This window comes from Stegodyphus dumicola, chromosome 6 (genome assembly GCF_044657685.1).
Source record: "Stegodyphus dumicola isolate Sdum_Otavi_A_Nest chromosome 6, ASM4465768v1".
In the NCBI taxonomy this organism is placed as follows: domain Eukaryota; kingdom Metazoa; phylum Arthropoda; class Arachnida; order Araneae; family Eresidae; genus Stegodyphus; species Stegodyphus dumicola.
The window spans coordinates 209,303,066-209,328,419 of NC_140773.1; the positions used below are offsets into that span (position 1 = coordinate 209,303,066).

The window sequence follows — 25,354 nt, forward strand, 5'->3', positions numbered from 1 at the left end:
GTGCGCCTGTTTCAGGATCTTTAAAATCATACTTATGGTTCACAGCAAGATGTTGAAAATCTTCATCCTCCAAACAGACATAGGACTTCCAGCAATCAGATATTATTGTACCAGGTAGAATATACTGCTTAATAAAACTTAATAAGCAATCTTTACTTCTATCTCACACAACCTTAAAAAAAACACTTATTACTACCCCTTTCAATCCCACTAAATACCCATTTCGAATTCGCTTTAGATAGGGCCATGAGATCCAAAAATTAACCAACACTGTTTCACACAACACAGAATGAAGCTAAATACAAAATTTCCAGATTTTTTCCAGATTTCCCCCCTTTTCCGATTAAAGAACTGTAATTCGACCATTAATGTCACATGACATATCTCATGATCTCTCATTTCCCTCACACAAAATAATGCGTAATCGGAACTGAGTACTTCTCACATTATTCCCAAAGTCCTAGGTAGTAACTTTTATCGCCTACCAAAATGTCGCCAAACTAACTGTTACCATATTCCAAGGATTAGCCAAAATATTTATTACATATTTTCAAATGCTTGCATTTTACTTACACAAATAAAAACATATCTTCAAAGCAAATAACTTACCAAATTCTGCAGCAATTGATGCAAGTCCTCCATATGCAAATGGTCTCCAATCTCTATTGACCATTGTTCAATACCACACAATTATAGTTTGAATGCTGAGGTCTGATGATTTGAAACACCCCAAAAATTTGTTCTTATGGAAATATATTTGTGACTTAAATAAACACAATTCCTATAAAGAAAATAATATATATTAAAAGAAAAAACTAAATTATATATGATAAAAAGACCAGGGTGATTTACAATGAGCTTATGTAACTTCACATAAAACTAAGTTTTATTAAACAACCATACTCATTACTTATAGTGATAATTCCTAATATAAAAGTTACATACCAACTTTCTTAAATCAACAGAGTTCTAGCAGTAAAATAAAATAACACGAAGAAAACATTACTGTAGATGATATAATCTGTAGTTAATATTAAATTGCCACTTTAATCAAATTGTGCTTATTTTTTAACCTTCTTATAGAATAGTATTAGCATTTTCAATGATTAACCTATCAAAGTAGTCAATACTTCATAACTTACAAAAACGATGAATTTCAAATAACAATTCTATTCATTGATTTCTACTAAATACACATTTATTATATTACAAGACTTTTTTACTTAAGTCTTGAAACTAACTCAGAAATTCTGCACCTATCTGAGATCTCTTATTTCAGCCTATTATCAAAAATCACTACCATAACACAGAATATATTATCCACACACGAAGAGTAAACACCATATAAAATCGAGTTACTTTTAGCAAGCTTAAGCTGTAACATTAAATTATTATTTAATTAAAGTCATTAAAATGCACGTGATGTGTACAAAATATTTTATTTCACCTTAGAAAAAAAATGGTACCTCAGGATATGTCATTAATCCATTTGAAATCCCTGGACATACACAAAACAAACTTTATTATAAATAAAGGGAAAATAATTAACCCATTCTTATAAAAAATCCTATTGTTATTATAACATTATCTCATACTAAAAGACAAAAACAGTGAGTGAAATATATACTGTACATACAGTGTCTCACAAAAGTGATGGGACACTTGTGCTTTACAAAAGGAAACTGTAATAAAATAAATTAAAAAACATGTAAAAATTTTTTGTGTGTGTGTTTCATACTTAAATTTAGTAACAATTATTATATAACATACATTTTCTCAAAATATTAAAATATTAATTTAATAAAAATACAATTGTTTAAAACGTCGCAAAAAATAGCTCACATAAGTGATGGGACACCATTAGATACTGCTATGTACTACAATAAAAATATTTTTTGGGGTTTTTATTTTTACTCAAAAGCAATTGGCAATAATTTAAATCGTCTGCAGTATTTCTCTCCAGTTTGTTTTGGAATTTTTGTGTTTTTTAGCTCTGTGCAGCTATGAATGCTAAACGAAAAGAAACTTTGGCTAATCTTTGGAATATGGTAACAGGTAGTTTGGCGAGAGTTTGGTAAGGCGATAAAGGTTACTAGCTAGGACTTTAGCTGTGTACATGGATAAAGTTAAAAGAGTGCGCAATGCCATTTTTGTGCATTTCTGGGATGTTTTTTTAAGTGAAAATAGGTCGACATGCACATGGATGATACCGTGTATGTGCAATTCTTAAAAACGCGGCAAGCAGTAGGCGATTCTGCACTTTGTCCCAATTTCGCACTTATCTTCGTCATGATTAAGCACTTTTGTTCCATAAAAGTTCTAGCATAAGCGTTATTCGGCTAGCAGATTGTTGGAAAAAAATGTTGATTAAAAAAAAAAATGCCTTTACTTCGTGAAAACAAAATGGAGTCCAAACAAAAACTAGCAGGTTGCTGTAGCAAGGTTGGTCACCAAATTTTCGCCAAAAAATTCCAAGTTACCATAATCCAAAGATTAACTGAAACTTTGCCTGAAATTCGAAAATTAGTTATTAATTTGCATATTGAATGTAGAAATCTATTAGAGAAACTGCTGAAACAGTTAACTTGAGTCATTCAACAGTTTTCAATATCATTAACCCTTTAACTGTCAAGTTATTTTGATGATTTGGGTACACAAATTGTCAAATTTTTTTATTGCAAAAACCAAATGTTTAGTACAAAATAAAATATACTTAAGTAGTTAAAAATTGATATTTTGACAAACATGGGTAAAATTTTTTAAAGTTTTGTAGCCACTGCCTATTTTCTTTCAGGCAGCTGTCACTCAACATGGCAGTTGCAAAGTTCGCTTCTAGTGGAGCATTATTTTCTAAAAATGAAAAAAAAATTAACTATTTTCTAAAACATAAATAAATATAAGTGAATACCTATTAGTAGTTCAGTAATTCAGTCTTATGTGGTACAACTGGAAACACTTTTCCAAGCACAAACCAACTCCACAATCACTACACCAGAATCGTGATTCCTTCCTTATCTTTTCCCCATTTTTATCCTTTTTCGAACAACACACTTTGCACTATCTTGTAGGCTCACGTTTCGCAGGAATAGGAGGAAAATGGGATATAAAATGTCGTTCAGTAAGACGGGCAGGGTTATCTATTGTAGGTGGTCTGCCAACATTCTTTTGTCCAGAAGCTGCATCATCATATTTATGTAAAAGCTCTTCTACAACTTGGATTCGAAATTCTAAAAATGTAATACATTTCCCAACTACATTTTTATAGAGCAAATATGAGTTCCAGAGTACCTTGTCTAGTAAATGTTAAAGTATCTTTTTATAATATTTTATCTGATGTTTTCGGATTGTTGGATGAAAGGATATTTCCTGATCACAGCGATCTACACCCATAGTTAGACTGTAATTAGAAACAATCTTTGGCTTGAGTATATCTCCATTTTTTATTTTTGAGGCTCACCATGGAAGTATCATGAATACTGCTCATCAAACACACATCCTTCATCTTCGGTTGAAGAACCTAAATCATCTATATAACGTTTCATAGAACTGGACGCTATTTTACAACAAAAAGATCCCATGCACCTTGAACCAAATAACCTCTAACCTTTGAAATCTTCAGTAAAGTGCTGTCATCTATTGAACTGAGCGCACATTAATTTTTCCCGAGATACAGTCGGGTTTGACAAAGAGATGAAGCCGAAATAAACGTCTTCCGATATATATTTGGGTATAACAATACGATGCACTCAAAAAAAAATTACCCCGAGTAATACTCGGGCGTGACATTTTCGAACACTAGTGCTGTGCCTGAGATTATCTCGGGCATGACAGTTAAAAGGTTAAACGATATAAAAAGAATCATATGATTCAGGATAAAAGAAGACCTGACCGACCATCAAAGCTATCCAATGGAACAAAGCAAATTATCTTTCGAAATATTAAAAAAAAATCCAAGAATGAGTGCTCCTAAAGTTGCTGCTGATTTACAAGCATTATAGAGTAATTGTTAATCCTGAGACTATTTGAAGAGTAATTCGATCTGCTGGATATATTCCTGTAGAGCAGCCAGGAAAAAATTCTTCGTAAGTGAAAAGAATAGAAAGCTCCGACTGGCTTTCACAAAATCCAACATAAATAAGAATTCTGATTACTTGAATGAAGTTATATTTGCTGATGAGAGTAAATTTAATATATTTGGTTCTGACGGTAGAATCTTGATGTGGAGAAAACCCAGGGAAGAATTTTGCAAACAGAACTTGGTGCCAACAGTAAAACATGGTGAAGGAGGAGTTATGGTATGGGGGTGTATGTCGTCCACTGGAGTTGGTAATCTTGTTGTTATTGACAGTATAATGGATCAGTACAAGTATATTGACATTTTAAATCAAAATTTGAAATCTTCAGCACGAAAATTGAACCTTCATAACGATTTTAAATTCTACCAGGACAATGACTCCAAGCACACTGTTTTGAACGTTAGACTCTGGCTGCTGTATAACTGTCCTGAAATAATAAAAACACCACCACAATCTCCAGACTTAAATCCCATAGAGTATATTTGGCAAAAATTGGAATCAAGAATTCGCAAACACACCATTTCTTCAAAACAACAATTAAAATCAGTGCTTCAAGAAGAATGGGGTAAAATCACTCCCCAAAAAAATTAGTCGAATCCATCCCAAGAAGATTAAATCATGTTTTAAAAGTAAAAGGAAATCCAACAAAATATTAAAACCTTTTAAAACGTAAAATTTTTGGATAAATATTTGATGGAAAAGTAAGTGTCCCATCACTTATGCGAGCCATTTTTTGCTCCGTTCTAAACAATTGTATTTTTATTAAATTAATATTTTAATATTTTGAGAAAATGTATGTTATGTAATAATTGTTACTAAATTTAAGTATGAAACACGTCCACAAAAAATTTTTACATGTTCTTTTATTTTATTTTACTACAGTTTCCTTTTGTAAAGCATAAGTGTCCCATCACTTTTGTGAGACACTGTAAATGAAACACAGCACAAGATAGTGTAAATAAATGTCTTTTTGCTATTCAGATCAAAAGCAATTTTTCACCATGATCTATGATCTCAACATCTTTCAACATGATCTATTTTCTTTAATTTTTGTTTCATAATCAATTTCATTCGCTTCATAACAATAGCCAATTTAGCAGTTTTTGCTTTTCACAATCACGGACATCGTCATACTTGGCACACAGTATGCAATAGCCAAATCCCAGATACACATGACATCTTCATACTTTTCAGCAATCTTTTACATCTCCACGGTGATACTAAAAATTTTCATCATTGCTCAAATCTTCTCATTAACTTTCCTAAAAGTCACTGTCAATGAATTAACAAAAATTTACAATAAAATTACTTGAAAATTCAGTATTACAGTGCAGGATGTTTATTGAATAGTAGCAATAGGCATGTAGATGCTCATGGGCAGTCACAACATTGTCTAGAAAATGCTAAACAAGTGTACTGCATACAGCCATGGCTCACTGAATTCAAATTATACTCCATACAAAAGTTTTCAGATCAATCCATATACCATGCTGAATATATTGTGAAGCGTAACTATACTGAGACAACATTATACTCAATACAAATTCATGCACAAAAAATTCTGCAACACACAGTAAAAACTTGACTTTCTGGCATCCAATTAACCAGACAGTTGAAGTAATTAAAACATCGGTACGCTTTAAAAACTTTTTCTAATTAAAAAAAATTAAGCAAATGAGAGAATTATGAAACATTATAAAATACATATGGGACATAAAGCAAACAAAAACTATCTTCCACAAATTTGTCTGTTAAGTAGTATTTAAAATATAAATGATCAAAAAGAAAATGTGAAAAAAAAAAGAAAAAGACTTAAATGAAGGATAAAATTTAAAATTTGTGTATAATACAGCATTACGAAAAATATAAAATTAAACAACATGCATAACATCTTAACAGCAACTGTCACAGGATGATGAAATTGTATTTTTTTCCGGCCGGTGTGAGATACACATAATTAATTTCTTTAACAAGTCAATAATAAAATACTCACGTTACACAGTACCTTTGTTAAATTTTTGGGCCAAAGGTAAAATAAAACACCATTTCTTAACGCAATTACACAAACATTCCTCGAAACGTGCAAGCTTTTACCCGTTTACAGACATCACAGCAGAGTAACCGACTAGGTACGATCGTACGACGTGATTTCACTGCGCAAGCGCGAAAATTCCATGCGGCTATGACAAAATTTACTCTAAAAAATTATCAGGCCAAATGCGATACGGAGCGCAAGTATTCATTATCTTATCTGTGTGAAACTAGATGATGAATTTTTTAATGTTGCAAATCTTCTGGTATTCTCATCATTAAAGATAAGATAGTGAATTACTTAAGAAAATTACGTATATTAGAATAAGATAGTGAATTACTTAAATGACGTGTATTAGAATCTCGCTCATGGAAACAAGTGTTAAAAGCAAATAGAAATATTTTTTTTTTCCTTCTAAAATGTTAGATGAATTATTCATACTACTTGCTTAAACAAATAAGTGGGCTAAAGTGCAGAATCGCCCACTTATTTGTTTGGCGCTTTTTACAAGCGTAAGAAGAATTGGATTTTTGCCAATTTTCTTTGACTTTTTAAGTGAAAATAGGTCGATGTGCACATGGATTAAGTCCAGCGAGTGCGCAATGCTATTTTTGTGCAATTCTGGGATTTTTTTTAAAGTGAAAATAGGTCGATGTGTACAGGACTTAATTTCTAAGATGAGAAGTGCCGGAGCCCTATGGAAGACCATCAGCAAAGAGGAACAAGAGTAAATAAATACCGTATTTACGCGAATCTAATGCGCATCGTTTTTGGCCAAATGTAGTATTCAAAATTGGGGTGCGCATTAGATTCGATGGCGCATTAGATTCGAGTGCAAAGTTCGCCGATGACGTCAACCAAATTTCTCGACTGCATTTACCGTTACATTTATCGTTGACACATTATTGCATAGAGGATACAAACTGCAGAGTACGTAGTCACGAAATGGAGGGCAAACAGAGAAGAATGTCATATGACGCTACTTTCAAACGTAAAGTAATTCTTTATGCTGAAAAAAATGGCAATAGAAAGGCAGGGAGAGAGTTCAACGTAGCTGAGAGCAATGTTCGCTTGTGGCGGCAACAGAAATTGGCACTGTTTGCAACTAAAGCTAGTAGAAAGAAATTCACTGGCCCTCGCAAAGGAAGACACCCTAAAATTGAAGAAAAAGTTTTGGAATTTGTACGTGAAAGGAGGAAGAATGGACAACCTGTGACTAGTGACACCATAAGAAATAAAGCAAAAGAGGAGGCTGAAGTTCTTGGAATACCGAAACAAGAGTTTAAGGCCAGCCGTGGATGGGTGGATCGGTTTATGAAGCGGATGGGTTTATCTCTAAGACGCCGTACAACAATATGCCAAAAGCTTCCTGCAGATTTTGAGGGAAAACTACTAACATTTCAGCGGTATGTCATCACACTTCGGAAGGAAAAGAATTTTTCAATGGGGCAAATTGGCAACGCTGACGAGACGGCAATTTGGTTTGATATGCCTCGTAACTACACCATTACGGAGAAGGGGACTAAGGAAGTTATCATCAAAACTTCGGGATGTGAAAAACAACGCGTAACAGTGATGCTGGCAATAACAGCGGACGGGTGCAAACTTCCCCCTTTCTTAATCTTCAAACAGAAAACATGCCCTAAAACCCCTAAGAATGAAAAACTGTTCCCAGATGATCTCCTGATTCGAAACCAAGAGAAGGGGTGGATGACGGAATCATTAATGCTTGATTGGCTCCGAAATGTATGGAAACGCCGTCCCGGTGGGCTCTCTAATCCACCATCAATGCTTTGTCTGGACGCATTTCGTGGTCATCTCACCGACGACGTAAAAAAGACGATGCACAGCCTAGGCAGTGATCTTGTTATCATTCCTGGACGACGATGACGACGATGAGGAAAGAAGAAATGAATCTGCTTCTGACGAAGAGAGCTGTGAGGATTCCAGTGATGAAAACATTAGTGAATAAAGACGTTTACTATCAATCACTGATTGTAGAAACTGTTAGCTAGATAGAAATGTTACGATTTATTTCATGTTCATATTTTACGATAGGTACCGTATATACGGTAGTGCTAATTAACAATGATTGTTTCACATGACACTAGCCCACTAATAGGTTAATTCTATGTTCTGCTACTTTATGTATAAATCCATTGTTGTATAAAATATGGTATCTAAATTTAAATAAAATTATCATACCATTAATTGATAGTTTATATACAAATCCATTGTTGCATAAAATAAGATTCAATAAATTCCACATATCATTGATGTGCATTACATTCGCCGACAAACAATTTTTTTATTATTTAAAGTTTTAAAATGGGGATGCGCATTAGATTCGATGGCGCATTAGATTCGCATAAATACGGTAAGTAAAATGACTATTAAACACATTAACAATTTAAAAATTAAATAGTTAATTATTATCAAATTAATTAAGACACAATAACACGCCGAATAAATACTAATTCAGAAGTCAAACAACAAAAATCAGCGTTATATTTACAAAATTTTCACAGTGAAAATTTTGTAAATATAACGCTGATTTTTGCTGTTAGACTTCTGAATTAGTATTATCAAATTAATTAAGAGTTATTTAATTAATGTTTATAAATTGTTATTTAATAAATAATTATTATATAATTAATTATTATTTATTGAAATAATTAAAGATTGAAGTAATTAAATAATTAAAATTAAATAAAATGTAAAGAGATAAATTGAAATATAATCCGCGGTTTTTAATTAGTCCAAAGGGATTTGAATCCCGAAGGACTATTAGTTTCGTTTTGGCATTTTGCGTCGGACGGATAAACGTCGGTTCACTTTTCAAACTGTTGCCATAAAATGTTGCCATAAATGTCCTGCATTATATTTGAAGAAATTAAATAATGAAAATCTGCGTAAATGTATGTATATTTCTCACATTGTCATAAAATAACGGTACATAGAGTCATCGAATTTTGAATAACGTAATCCTCCAACGAATATGAGCATGTGGAAGACCAAATTTGAAATTTGAAATTTGTTTTATGATCGATTTCCTATTTTTTAAAACTTTGACGAATTTTTGATTAACAAACTCAAGGATTTCAAAGCGAGCAATGGCAACGTTGTGCAGAAAAAACATTTTTATCTCCAGCGCGTGAGTTTCTGTATCGGAAATTCTAAAGATATGCTCGTTTTAAAACTATTTTGCGATATTGCTGTTGCACTGGATCTTATGGTTTAAGTGTGAGGAACATGATATTTAATAAAGAAAGGTAACACACAAAATGTTAAAAAACGCCCCTTTGGACGTAATTTAAAATCTGAAACATTTCAGATTTTTTTAATATATAATTTTATTTTTAAAATAAAATTTTTGAGATAAAATTTCTTCTGAAATTGTTATTCAATTACATAAAAGAAGTGCCGCAGCCTTCTTATTCAGGGCTCCGATGCGTTCCGGCTAGAATTATGATTTATTACAAAAATTAAGAAGCATCGGAGCCGAAATCCGGTGGGCTCCGGCTCAATTTAAGCTCTGATCGTAGGGGAGAGGAGTTCTTTTATCGTCACAAAAATTAAATATGCTTAAAGTATAGCTGATGAAAATTCCGGGGTGAAACAGAATGAGGGTATGTGTGGGTAAAAACAAAAAAATGAGAGGAATCATCGTGAGAGAGAACGTTCTCTTTGACCGCGGCTTTCTGCTGATATAATTATAGCCATCAAGCAGATGTATGTCAGGGGTGAAATGAGTCCTGAATTTGTCTCCTAAGGATGAATGTAAAGTTGCTGGTTACGCTTCTCCCTCTATTAGTGGGTACTGTGGAAAGACGATGTATAGTACGTGCTTGAGTAGTTTATCTCAGTATTCCACTCTTATTGTACTCGCTGTCACTTAACGCACATTTAAGAACACAAATTTTCCTTCCTGCGAGAATAACTGACTGTAAGCATCGATAACAATACACTAGATACGATCAGAGCTAAAGAAAGAGATACGATGGCATGGCGAGAAATTTACGCATTCCTAAACAAACTCCCCCAAATTTATTGCTTTTCTTAAAGGGGAAGGTTTCCGCATGTGAGTGAGGGGACTTTACTTGAACGTCTCATGTTCTCATAAGTTCGTATTTCTAGGGAAATAGAGTATTGCAAGGTCTGCTTATTGTTAAACTAAAACGTTAGAATTTTAAATTTTTTGCGTCTAAATTGTGGTTCAGTTTTTTATAATAAAAAAAAAAAGTACCGCTTATTTAGGGCGGTACTTAGGTACTTATTTAGGGCGGTATTTAGGGCGCTTATTAGCTCATCTTATTTAGGGCTCCGGTGCGCTCCGGCTAAAATTGTAATTTATCTTAAAAATTGAGAAGCACCGGAGCTGGGCTCCGGTGAGCTCCGGCGCAATTTAAGCACTGGATGTGTACATGGATACCGAGTATGTGCAATTCTTAAAAACGCGCTAAGCAGTGGACGATTCTGCACTTTCCTCCTTACTTCAATGTAAATTTGAGTTTGAACTTATTCCTTATTTCTTCATTATACTATTAAATATCTATCAAATTATACATTTTTGATGTTCCGCATCCTTGTTTTAAGTTACGTCTTAATTTTTAATTCGCAGTATATTTACGAAAACGCAGATGCTTTAATAAATCTTTACATAAACACATTTCTTTTCAAATGAGACAATTTTTAATTGTAATTCTAAACATGCGTAAAGTTATTTCCTTTGAATCTCAAAATTCCATATAGTTATTGTTGCCGTACCTTATTTCTCCCAGTGATTTCTTTTAAGACTTAAATTTCTTTCCGAGCAAGTTTCTCAAATATGGGAAAATGTTCAGAATTTATCTAAATTTGGTTTATTAAGATTACAGATGAGTTGTTGCTATGCTACCTCTCCTCACAGTGGCAATGTCAAGTGACTTTCCTTCCTTTTGTTGGCTCAATGGATAAAGAAAAGTTAAAATAATGCGATCTATAATTTTTCATGTCAAGATGTGCAGTGGTGTTTTTTTATTTGTTTAATGTAAGAATTTTTGGCATAAATGCAATAGAAGCCGACATTTCTAGTTTCTTATATAAGTTTGTCTTTTTTAATTTATAATTACAATGGCTCACATTTGTTCTCGGATACTTAGGCTTTGCAATTTTATTTGAAAATATCATTACTAAATAAAAGAGAAATAACTATATTTTTTTTTTCAAATATGCTATCAATCATCTTTTTTAAAACCTACTTGTCGGAGAAAAAGTTATTGAAAACGCTTTTGGTAAAGGAAAAAAAAAATATTCACATTGTTTTAAAAATGATCTCACGTAAATATTTTGACACTTTGAACAAACAGTTTATATTTAACAAAAACTGGAAAATAATGAGACAATAAGTATTTTATTGGATATTCTTTAGCTCAAAGTATACTGTTTATGCACTTATGGTATGGATACAACTATTTTTTTCGTTTATTTTGTTTTAATTTGAACTAATTTGAATTTTGAATTAATTTGAAAAAAGTTTTAATTTGAACTATTCCTCCCTAGGTATAGCATTTAGTAGACCTTTCGAAGAAATGCTACATTTTCCTATTCTTTCTCCAATTCACTCCATGTGTGTTCCACAGGATTTAAGTCCGGAGGATGTACAGGAATTTTAACAACTTCAGGACAGTTGTATAATAACCACAAGTGAAGATTTAAGGCTGCATGTTTAGGATCGTCATCCTTATAGAAGTTGAATATATTTTGCATTCTAATTTTTCTTGCACATGCTTTCAGATTTTCATTAGGAATTTATATACTTATACTCATCCATATTATTTTGTATAAAAACTAAATTTGCCATCCAGTGGCAGCAAAATATATTGACACAGGTTTAGCAAGAGATAATAAGTTTCTCGGGTTCAAATTTTTATTCGATTTTCGCCAAACAGTAATTCATCCAACGTACCCACATGCATTAAATTTTGACTCATCTGCAAATATAACATTGTTTCAATGTAATTAAACACATGCTTACCGTGGATTTTGAGAACCCTGAGAGTATTTCCTTTGTTTACTTATGGACGAAGAATTTCCTTCCAAATGATCGCCCATTGTATCCTATTAATTCTTATAATAGTTTCAGGATTAAATTTAATTTTAAACTGTTCTCCAAACCCGCTTTTGGTTTCATTTGATTTTTTGTACGATAAATCTCCTACTCATCCGTATAGGTTTGAATTCAGACTTCAATGCATTTTCAATAGTTGCACGCAATATCCGTCGTTTAATAATATTGTTGCGTGCGTACGGGTTCGTAATAGATTGAAAGCACAAGTCCGATAAAAAGTTAGTGAAATTTATTAACTTATCACAAGAAATATAACAAGACGCTGGATGTTTCCTCAAAGATATTCGAACAATATCGCAATATCGCGCAATATTATCAATAGTTATATTTTAAATTACTAAAACATTAAATAGAACGCAAAGAAAGCTAATCCGATCTCACCGCGAATTCTCTACAGTCAACAACAACAGTAATCTTATCAACTGAATTCAACTTTTTTAAAGCTTTTTAATCGGTCACGAGAAGGTTCTGGGGCTCTAGTATAGAACAGGGTGCCCCTTTGATCAGCGACAAATTTTGTTCAATTTTGGTGATGAAACCCCATTTCTGGTTATCATGAAAGTTTTAACTTGGTTTTAGCTTCTTGATTTCTTTAAGTGAAAATAGATCGATGTGTACATGGGCAAAGTCGAGGGAGTGCGCAATTTCGAGTTTGTGCAATTCTCTGAGTTTTTTTAAGTGAAAATAGATCGATGTGTACATGGACCCCGAGTTTGTGCAATTCTTTGACTTCTTATTTTGATTTTACGTAGTACCCATCTTGAAATTGTGTCTTCCTGGCGCCGGTCCAAACCGATTTTATATATATATATATATATATATATATATATATATAAAAGGAGCCCCTAATTGTAAACTTTTACCGTTTTACCGGTTTAAATGTTAAATGTGCATGCTCCTGTATTTTTACTTTTCCGGCGTAGCTTTTTCTTAAAACTCGTTACGCGCTGCATTGTACGGAGAACCAAAACAATTTTAATTACAATTATACGAAAAATAGCTAACTCAATACAAAATCCGTAACAATATCAAAAATAGCTGAACACTTTAAATCAAAGATATTTTGGATATTTCGAATACTTTTACTATCTTTAAATGACAAAAAGTTAATTTCTAAAAGAACTTATCATTAGTTTATAGCTTCCTGCCTTATCACTTCAGATATGGAACAGATCAAAGAAACTAATCAAAGAAAGAATTTCCAAATGCAGACGATAATTCTTGTGATATATTTTCATTTAAAACTAAACACTATGACAAAAAAAAAAATTCTTTGCCAAAGCATCTTAACAAAAGTGTTTAGTGCCCGAATTTTTATGTGAGTTACCATTAAATGACTTTGTTGTTACAAAGCAAATATTATCAAATAAGCTTGTAGCAAGGCTTAAAATGGAGGAAAAAATTCTTTATTACGAAAAATATAAAGCAAATATCATCAAGTAAGCTTGTAGCAAGGCTTAAAATGGAGGAAAAAATTCTTTATTACGAAAAATATAAAGCAAATATAATCAAATAAGCTTGTAGCAAGGCTTAAAATGGAAGAAAAAATTCTTTATTACGAAAAAACAAACTGAGTCTGTGTTTCAATGTTTAGTACAAGATCTATCGAAATAAATTTCAAAACCGGAGTGTTCGAAAATAAATATGAGTTACTGTATAACACATCGCAAATTTCCCTCTCTTCCTTTCATTATACAACAGCCCACCATTTGCACTCGGGGTCCATGTACGTTGAATAGTGGTAATTCGATATGCTATCTTTTCGAAGTCAGGCGAAAACGGGCTATTAATTTCGTTTTGGCATTTTGCGTTGGTTCACGATAAATGTCGGTTCATTTTGAAAACTGTTGCCACAAAATATTACAGTCCTGTATTATATTTAAAAATATTAAATAATTAAAAATCGGCATAAATGTATGTATGTTTCTCGCATTGTGATAAAACATTAGTACTGTGGTGATGGCGATAAGGAGCACGCCTTGCGCCCTCCGATAAGTGTGGCAACCCTAGAGGAGAAATTTCTTACGAGTAGCGAGCAGAGCGAAACAGCAGGCTGTCGGGGAGTATGCGCGATGTTCCTAAATAAAGCTTAATTTTTATTGTGCACTATGTCTTGTTAATATTTATATTAATGCAGTAAGAACATAATCTGTGATATGGAATTTGAGGATTGGTGGTAAAAACATAACCTGAAATTACCATAATGGTAACCCGGACTGTGTTAAATCGTATGAACAGTTCTCAAGCACTTTCGGTTTTGACTACAAGCCATCACTCAAGATCTCCAAACCAGAAGTAATGGATTACATCGGTTTTCATCCTCCGAATCACAGATGAGTAGTAATTATAGATCATTTTATAATTCTGTTTTCTACTTATCATTTAATTTAATTTTCTTTAGTTAAATTTTTCCTTTTATTTTGGCTTAAAAACCTTGCACAATGATGTTCATGCCGTCCAAATTCCGGTTTATAACCGATCAGACCCATCTTTATGGTTTATTATGTGTGAAAGTACCTTTGCTCTTGCCACCCCCAAACCTATCACAGAATCCATTACTAAATATAATTATGTAGTTGCTCATCTTCCTCCAGATACTGCATCAATAGTACGGGATTTACTTATGAAACCAGACCCTATTGATCCATATACAAAGCTCAAAACTGAGTTAATAAATCGTTCAGGAGAATCTTCTCAGCAAGAAATTCGCCAATTATTATCTGGAGAAGAATTAGGTTCTCGAAAACCTTCCGATTTGCTTAGAAATATGAAACGTCGAGCAGAATCTTTAAATGTTCCTGATAACTTAATGTTAGAATTATTCCTTCAACGTTTGCCTTCGACTGTTCAGTCTATTTTGGCAGCGGTTTCCAATTTAACTGTAGATAAAGCTGCAGAAATTGCCGACAGAATTTTAGAAGTAAATCCAACCCCAGGGACTTGTGCCGTTTCTCGCACAGTCGATCAGTCTCTTGAGGATAAATTATTTAAACAAATAGAAAAATTAAACAAACTTATTGATCGCATTTCTCTTTCTCGTGGTCGCTCGCCAAATCGCGGAGATCGCAATAAGGAAAGAAGCAATTCCAAAAGGAGAGATTATTCTGTTTGCTGGTATCATAGACGTTTTGGGAAAAAGTGTAGAGATGACAAATGTACAAAACCTTGTTCATGGCAGGGAAACGAAACCAGCAAAGAATAGAGGCGACTTATTCTTTGCCTCAAGTTTCACGTCGCCTGTTCGTTCGTGACCGTAGAACAAACCTTTCATTCTTGGTCGATACCGGCTCTGACGTGTCCTTACTTCCAGCAAATAATTCTCAAAAACGGAATTCGTCCCAACAAACACTTTTCGCTGCTAATTCTTCTACTATTCATGTTTATGGTCAAAAAACACTTTCTTTGGATTTCAAATTAAGACGACAGTTTACATGGACTTTTCTTATAGCAAATGTTAGTACACCTATTCTTGGAGCAGATTTTCTCCATTTCTTTGAATTGGTGCCTGATCTCAGAAACAAATGTCTCAAAGATTTAAAAACGCATTTTAAAACCGTCGGTTGCGTGAAAAATGCAAGCATTTATTCAGTAAAAACTGTATTTAGTGATACACCATATCACAAAATTTTAAAAGAATTTCCTTCAGTTACTAGATTACCAGATCCTAACCAACCTGTTAAACATAACACCGTTCATTATATCATAACTAAAGGTCCACCTGTGGTTGCAAAACCTCGTCGGTTAGCTCCAGATCGCTTAAAAATAGCAAAACAAGAATTTCAAAGTATGATGCAATTGGGGCATTTGAGACCTTCGAGCAGCAATTATGCATCCCCACTTCACATGGTTCCAAAAAAGGGAAGTCTGGAATGGAGACCTGTAGGAGATTATCGAGCATTGAACGCTCAAACGATAAAAGACAAATACCCTATTCCATGCTTAGCCGATTTTACTGCTGCATTGCACGGTACTAAAATTTTTAGTCATGTCGACCTGATTAAGGCATACCATCAAATACCAATTAACCCAGCCGACATCCACAAAACCGCCATATGCACACCATTCGGTTTATTCGAAAGTATCCGTATGCAATTCGGCTTATGCAATGCATCTGCGACTTTTCAACGTTTTATAGATGAAGTCACGCGGGATTTAGAAGGCGTTTACGCTTTCGTCGATGACTTGCTCATAGCCTCTAAAGATTCTGAGGAACATTGCAGGCATTTGAAAGCTTTATTTTCCAAACTTCAGAAATATGGACTTTGCATAAATGTTTCAAAATGCACCTTTGGTCAAACGTCTATTGATTTCTTAGGTTTTCACCTTAGTGAAAACGGAATTGAACCTCTTCCTGACAAAGTCAAATGTATTTTAGATTTTCCTCAACCTACCACTCTCACTCAGCTTCGCCGATTTTTAGGCATGTTTAACTTTTATAGATGTTTCATACCTAAAGCAGCACATATTCTTTCTCCTTTAATAAAATTGTTAGAAGGCTATATTAATAAAAAGAAATCTCGTTTTCGTGTTCAGGATTCATCCCCACAATTAAATTGGAACGAGAATGCTGAACAAGCCTTTATTGCTGCCAAAAATGCCATTGCTCAGGCTACCCTTTTAAGACACCCTATTCCCGGAGCCCAGCTAAGCATCTGGGTAGATGCCTCAGACGTCGCAATCGGCGGCACACTTATGCAGTTGTCTCAACAAACATGGGAACCTATAGCATTTTTCTCTATGAAACTCAATAAAAGTCAACAGAAATGGTCCGCGTACGATAGGGAATTATTTTCTATTTATTCTGCAATTAAGAAATTCCGACACATGTTAGAGGGCAGAAATTTTATAATTTATACCGATCAAAAACCGTTAATATACGCTTTTAAACAGAACCCTCATAAATGTTCACCTCGACAATTGCGCCATTTAGATTTTATTTCTCAGTACTCTACTGATATTAGGCATGTGCAAGGTTCAAAAAACGTCGTTGCTGACGCTCTTTCAAGAATCGAAATTGATTCCATAACAAAATCTCCATTTTTGGATTTTAAAAAATTTTCGGAAGCTCAACGGCATGATCCGGAGGTACAAGACCTTCTCAAAAACAACACATCATCTTTGAAACTGGAATTTAAACCGTGCCAATATTCTGATGGTAATATTCTGTGTGACATATCAACAGACATTCCTCGTCCATTTGTTCCGAATTCCTTTCGTAGACTCATCTTTAATCATCTGCATAATCTGTCACATCCAGGAATTGCAGCTACTACGAAGCTTATTTGTTCTCGTTATGTATGGCCCGATATGAAACGTCATATCAAAAATTGGGTGAAATCCTGTGAATCTTGCCAAAAATCGAAAATTACTAGGCATACTAAAGCACCACTGGGCACATTCTCTCTTCCTGATGCACGTTTTTCAGAAATCCATATGGATATCGTCGGACCGTTACCTCCATCAGAAGGCAATGTGTACCTTTTGACTCTAATAGATAGATTCTCCAGATGGCCTGAAGCCATTCCCATCCCGGATATGAAAACGGAAACCATTTGCAGAGCCATCTTCAACTGTTGGATATCTCGTTTTGGCTGCCCATCGATCATAACAACAGACCAAGGTTCTCAAATGAGATCCGCACTTTTTGCAGAATTCACGCGCATTTTGGGTACGAACAGAATCACAACAACAGCCTATCATCCAATGTCAAACGGCATTGTTGAACGATTTCATCGACATTTAAAATCTTCTCTCAAGGCTCACGAGACCAATAACTGGACTGAAACACTACCAGTTGTTATGCTTGGTATTCGGACAGCCGTAAAGGAAGATCTACAGTCATCTTGTGCTGAACTGGTGTACGGCACAACTCTCAAGCTGCCTAGTGATATGATAACGTCATCTAAGATATCTCCGTATGACACACAATTTATCACGAATCTTAGGCATAGAATGCAACAATTGAATCCAATAGCAACATCTGCACATTGCCAAGAAAAATGTTACGTAAGTGCTACCTTAAAGTCGTGTACGCATGTATACTTACGTGTCGATCGAGTAAAGCCACCTCTGTGCCAACCATATACAGGTCCGCATAAAGTCCTTTCTAGAACGGACAAAACTTTCACAATTGATATTAACGGTCTGAAATCTACTGTGTCTATAGACCGTGTGAAACCAGCCTATTTGCTTTCGGACTCTAATTTGCCTGAACTGAAAACAAATAAAGACTTAAAGACAGTTCAGCAGAATAAATCTGCAAACGAACTCTCTAAGACACAAACTGTCACCAGATCGGGAAGGCATGTTCACTTCCCTAAGAAACTTGCTTCTTACATAACAATTTAAAACATTTTTTTTAAATTCATATCTTAACATATTTCTTGTTATTTCATGTTTATTATATGTGTCAATACCTTGTTATATATTGAATTTCATTTTGATCTTTTCTAATTTTATATTCTAATTTTGTAATCATGTAAAAATACCCGACAGTACGGATACTCTGAGATAATTTCATAACCTATGTCGTTCCTTTGAATAGCCATTAAAGGAACTGGGGGGAAACTCTGTGGTGATGGCGATAAGGAGCGCGCCTTGCGCCCTCCGATAAGTGTGGCAACCCTAGAGGAGAAATTTCTTACGAGTAGCGAGCAGAGCGAAACAGGCAGGCTGTCGGGGAGTATGCGCGATGTTCCTAAATAAAGCTTAATTTTTATTGTGCACTATGTCTTGTTAATATTTATATTAATGCAGTAAGAACATAATCTGTGATATGGAATTTGAGGATTGGTGGTAAAAACATAACAGGAAATCACCATAGTACCTAGAGCCATCAAATTTTGAATAACATTTCCACTCGAATATGGGCATCTAAAAGCCCAACTTTGGAATTTGTTTTATTATCGATTTCATATTTTGTAAAAATTTAGCGAATTTTTGATTAATAAACTCAACGATTTCAAAACGAGCAATGGCAACACTGTGCGGATTAAAAAAAAAAAAAAAATCTTCCGCGCGGCAAGACTGTGTGTCGGAAATTCTAAAGTTATGCTCACTTTAAAATTATTTTACGATATTGCTGTTGAGCTGAATTTTATGGTTTAAGTGCGAAGAACATGATATTTAATAAATAAAGGTAACGGTGGCCGCCTATTAGGTGCCTCCGCAATAAAATGGACACCACTACTAGCCTTAGGAGTAGCTAGTGCCGTTATAGGCAAGTGCTCGCCATTGGGGGGGGAGGAATTACTATATTTGCCTAGATATAATTAATTAAAAAAATTACAGACTTTATTTTCAAATGAATTTTGTAATTTCAAATGGGAATGAGAACCAATTTTTCAAAATTAAAATCCTTGCTGTGACAGTGTGTACTGACTTCGTTAAGGCTGAGGGATTGCTTGAGTTCAATGACACCTCTGAATTTGAAATACAGTCTGCAACAGGTGCAAAGGAAAGTTCTAGATAAAATAAAAAATGCAGGAAATAGAATGTAACGAGTAGTATTTTGTGCAGAATTTTCCTGCAGAGTGAAACGAGAGTGTTGGTTTTAAGTTATATGCCTGGAGTGGCCTTGATCATGCTTCAAAAATTTTTCTTTCAATATAAAATTGGAAAAAAAAATACTAGAAAAGCAATGAGTGATTCAATAAAAGCACAAAATGTAAGTGCTGTTATTCAACCAACTAAGAAAACAAAGCAGATTTGTCATTAACAAGTAGACTGCCCGCAAAGTCCCTGACCAGTTTTAACTGCTTGCTGTTTGGGAATGAAATAACTTAGTATATCTTTGGTACTGGTCACACTTATACAAGCAAGACTCAAATATTTTGGAACACTTGACACAAATTAAAGACTCTGATATCTCTCACAGCGCCCAGTCCGGAAGACAAATAAAGGAGAATCACATATTTAAAACAAACGTGATTTGCATATTCATAGTGGCGTTACTAGCGTCACACTTATTCATTTATCTCGAAATCTGAATAGATATTATCTCTATGATTATGCAAATATGCCAGCCTTATTTGGTTTAACTAGCATAAATCCTTCTTGGTATTTGGGTTTCATTTTTAATCAATGTATATTCCACGCGTCAGAGTGTTGCCATTCAGTTGAGCATAAGATATTTAATTTCTAAATTTAATCCCTTTGTTATTCAGCAACAAAATAAGCCATTTTAAGCAATAAAAGTAAAGTTTTTTTCATTGAAGATCTTATATTTCATGAAGAGGCAGTTTTCCTCCCAAGACATGGTAAAATGCTGCACCTAAATTTTCTTCTGTTTTCTCTAGTCAGTTTCCGAAACAAGAACTTTTGCGCTGATTTTATTTCCCCATAACGTTATTTTACACGTTAACCGTAAACAAAGCACTTCTTCGAAGTATAATAAAACTGATAAAGTTAAGTCATTATTGTCAGATAACAGAAAGGTGTTTTTGAAAAGATTCCACATTTACTTTTTTTTTTTTTTTTTTTTTTGTTGTTGTTGTTGTTGAATGTAAAATGGTATGAGACGGAAATATCAAAATATGTTGTTGTTTTGTGACTTACCTCACTTGTCTGACAGCAATATCAGAATAATGCCATGAAATTCATCGTGACAAGGAGTGCTAGATTGCGCCTGCCTTGAACACCATACAGATGACAACGCTAGTGACGAGACAGCTTCCGTCCTAAGGTTGATTTACCAATGGGAATTAAGTGCCGTCTCGCCACATATTCAATCTACAATGTACGACTTTGCTCAGTTCCGCCCTCTTCCCTACCACCAGCCTCTCGAGGGGACATTTGACTCGCCGCATATTACCAGTGCCTCCATGCCGCACAAACAGTGTACATTTATAAATATCCGTGCCTTCTCCGATACTGGGGAGAGGCACGAAACCCTCTCGACTTAATTCAGACAGTGATGATTTATCGGCGATCACATTTTAATTAGGATGCTACGATAGTTAATATTTGCTTTTTTGGATCGAAAAATGGGAAAAATCAGCTCCTCTTTTGCCAGAATTCAAACTATGAATTTTTTAAGCGCCTGACGGTTGAGCTAATCAGGGACATCATCGGAAAACGCACGGCAAAATGTGCGTCATTATAGCCTTCTTCTAAGCCATTATAAAAATCGTAAAATGTAGTTTTGTTTTAAATATTTTAACAATGCAGAGTTCACATAAAGAAGAGAGAAATATATGCTGCTGATACTTGGCATTTGCATACTTGAAAGCTTAAAGTTTCATAAAAGTAACATAGATACATAAACTAAATTAAGATCTTATTAATGAATTAATTAGCAGTCTGCTAATTACCATTCTTGCCCCAAAGTCAAATGGTTCTCAACTAGGTCAAAGCGCCCTCTGCTGCAAGAAAGCAACTGTAAGGATTATATTAATTTTATTAACAGTTAAATTTTGAGATAAACTTCCTTTCCTATCGATTCTTTATTTTAGCTTACCACTTCCGGACAGAACGTAGTTTTAGAATCACGTCTGAATACTACTGAGGAAGAGCGGTATTTAACCGTGAAGTTTTACAGTCTTAGGAAGAGAGATACTAGATATTCTGGCTGCACGCGTCCGCCTTTTTAAGCTACTCTCTAGTAAGCTATTATTACGCTCGGCCGTACTTTAGGCTCTTGATAGCTTCGCAGTCAATTAGCGTTAAGGGGCCAACTCTGTTAGAATTTTGATAACTTCGGCTATATCTCCTTTAGTTAAGATTAGTTTAGTTTAATTCTTAGTCTCTTACAAGCCCAAGTGTCGGCTTTATTGTACAACTCCAAGACGGAGTATTGTTAAACTTTAATTGGAATAATAAAGGGTTTATTTCACCCTTCTTACTTGTTGTTCCTGTACACGAACTCAAGCGATTATTCGCTTATTAGTTCTTAAGATTCTTCACTTTCAACTGTAACTGAAAATTACACAGTGGGGAATCCTACATAACAATTAAAAAAAGAAGTCGCAAGGTCTGCTTTCAGTTAACGAAAAATTGTCCAAATTCTTCCCAAAAGTGAGGAAGCATAAAGCGAAATTTCTTCAAGCTATATACTATTTTATTGCCTATCTTGCTAGTCTAGACAAATTCAAAATTCATATTCTTTTTAGTTAAAATATTAGTTTCTCACACGCACACACACACACACCAGAAAAAAAAAAGTAATTCATTAAAAGAATTATACCTATACATATTTATTTTACTCACCTTCGTATCTTACCTCAGTAAGGTTTCCAAATACAAGATTTATCGATTAAAATCAATTATTTACCGCAAATTTGAATAGAAAAAAAAAATTTAAAACTATAATTATATGGGCGCAGAAGGCTTGGCGGACATATGAAGTGTTCTGCCATTTATGACACACTCGAAATTCATATTACGGATGGGGAGTTAAAGATTAACGTAAACTTGCAAAAGTAAGAGACAAAATCTAGTTTAATTTTCGATAATGATAAAATTTGCACCGAAAGGGTATGTTTTATCGATTTCTGACCTCACGAGAGTTGCACGTGCAAGGGAACAATGTCACCTGAGGCAAAGATAGCATAAATGCCAATGCGATTCGAAAGCGTTATTATCAAATATTATCAGAATCATCATAAGAGATGCTTAAATGAGTGTAACTTTTATCTTTAGATAAAATAATACGTAGTCAGACGCAGATGTCTTTAAATCAGATTTTAATTGCAAGATCGTTTCTTATCCTGGAAAATACAAAATCGTTCACTTAAAAATTGAAACGTTCCTAACATATACCTTCTGCAAAATGTATCATAAAAATTAATTCGCTAGATCATCTGTATGATGAAAACGAAAGAAATATAAATAAAAAAAAAAAAAGTTAGAAAGAAGGGAAACAAAAACAAAACCTGAAAGCTTTCAGATTGTATATTATGCTCAAAGGGCCGTTTCTTTAAAATTTTGTATGCTACCTTTATTTATTAAATATCATGTTCTACACACTTAAACCATAAGATCCAGTTCAACAGCAATATCACAAAATAATTAAAAAAGAGCATATCTTTAGACTTTTCGATACACAGTCTCGCGAACTGGAGATAATTTTTTTTCAGTGTTGCCATTGCTCTCTTTGAAATTGTCGAGTTTGTTAATCAAAATTCGTTAAAGTTTTACAAAATATGAAATGGATAATAAAACAAATTCGAAATTTATGTAACAGTAAGAAATTAAATTTTCAAGCATGATTTGTATGATTTCTTAGGTTAGACTAGGTTAATTAGGTTACTTAAAATTATGGCGAAGCACACAATGATTATCTGGTTAAAGAAAGGAATGCCTTCATAGAGGATTGCGAAGGAAACTCTTATGTGTAATATATTCATATTACGGATGGGGAAAATTCCGTTTTCCAGGATTATAACTGGCCGCTCTATCAACGACCAGTCTTTAGCGATCTCACCTCTCAGCTGTTCGTGGTCCTTATTCGTTCTCTAACTGAAGAAACAAACTTAAAGGTTTCATCAAAATGGTTAACTGTAGCTCGAGTGTTTGAAAATTACTCACTTAAAAATTCGCTAGTTCTTAACATTCTGTTGAGCAAGCGAAGAACTCTTTGCTAGTAAATTCTTGACATTACCTTAGCAACATCAAAAGTAATCTTCGAAACTAGTCGGCTTGTAACAATTTCATCTGTAGTGTCATCGTAATCATTACAGTGATCTTTTCAAAAAATAAAAATGACCGCATGTGAACTATCCACCAAGAAAATGATAACAACAGTCATCTGAGAGGTCGCTGATACTGCAAAGTATAGTAAACTGATAGCATCATCAACACGTTGTTTGATATCAGGACATTTCAAATTGACTGGAATTAAGTTAGTGTAGGATGATATATTTATAATTCTCTGAGGAAGAACGAACGCAAAGAAATACAAATGTTTTTTTTATTTCATGGTGTGTCATAGAGTGCTGCCAACTCGTATTTCATTTCCCCGCCTCAACCTCGACTAGTGAATATGTATACAAATTATTGGTAGAAGGGATACAAACTTGTTTACCAATTATCATTGATCATCATTTTAAGAATGTCTTAAAATACATTAAAATGCTGATAAATATTAAGATTTTTACTGAAACAACAGATTGAATGGGGCTTGGTTTGGTTTATTTAATTATGGTAAGACAATCGAGGGCTCTCTGCCCAAGAGAAGGAATGCCTTCGTGGAGGACATTCTAAGGGAAACTGACTCGTGCAGACATTACAGACGGGGAATCCTACGGATTGGATTTATTGCAAAGCAATAAAAAAATACTCTCCTGCTCAGAACAAGATTTATGATCATCCCAAGCAAGGGGAGGATTTTAAAACAAAATAATCTACATAATTCTTACTTATTATTAGTGCTTAGTATCATTCCTATAATCAATAAAAGGTGTTTCTAACGCCAATATATGATGTCTCGTTCTATTGAGCTTCATTTTATCTTTCGTAAATAGGTTAGAATAAAAATGAAATACTTGAATGTACAGTTTCTTGCACTTCGAACCTATATTCGGAAACGATTACAAGTAAAAATCAGAAATTCCATTTAAGAATTATCAAATTAACACAAAAGTCTTAAGTTAAAGTGTCTTCAGTTTCAATAAATCCTTATTCCCTTAAATGAACACTGCACTCAAACCACAATCTTCTTTTTACTTTCTTGTGCGAAGTAAGAAAACTGTTGTAATCTCGAAATTTTTCAAGTATCATAGTATTTCAACGGAAATATCCATTTCGACTTTTTATTCCAAAGGAGTGTTAGCTCAGAAGGGTTATTAGTCTCGAAACGGCATTTTGTGTCGGGTCACTATAAACGGCGTGTCACTATTTAAATTGTTGCCCTCAAATATTATCGTACTGTTATTATATTTAAAGAAATTAAATAATGAAGAATCTGTATAAATGTATGTTTATTTCTCGCATATTTAAAAGAAACGACGGCACCTAAAGCCATCAAATTTTGAATAACGTAATCCTCCACCCGAGTATGAGCCAGAATTTTGAATTTCGAATTTGTTTTATTATCTATTTCACATTTTGTAAACTTTAACGAATTTTTGATTAACAAATTGAACGATTTCAAAGCGAGCAATGGCAACGCTGTACGGGGGGGGGGAAATATCTCCAGGG

General features: G+C 33.9%; 1 protein-coding gene across 4 annotated transcripts in view; it reads right to left on the reverse strand.

Moving 5' to 3' along the window:
- Nucleotides 1-25,354, reverse strand: part of Bmcp (uncoupling protein Bmcp mitochondrial) — an 87,575-nt gene that overhangs the window by 38,151 nt on the left and 24,070 nt on the right. For 2 of the 4 annotated variants that reach the window (XM_035352731.2, XM_085819438.1), the window contains exon 2: nt 610-781. In XM_035352731.2, the coding sequence (XP_035208622.1) occupies nt 610-673 (64 nt within the window). In that variant the 5' untranslated portion in view covers nt 674-781. Of the gene's footprint in view, nt 1-609; nt 782-6,069; nt 6,235-25,354 lie in introns of those variants that run through there. The other 2 variants (XM_035352730.2, XM_035352729.2) reach the window with 2 other exon arrangements.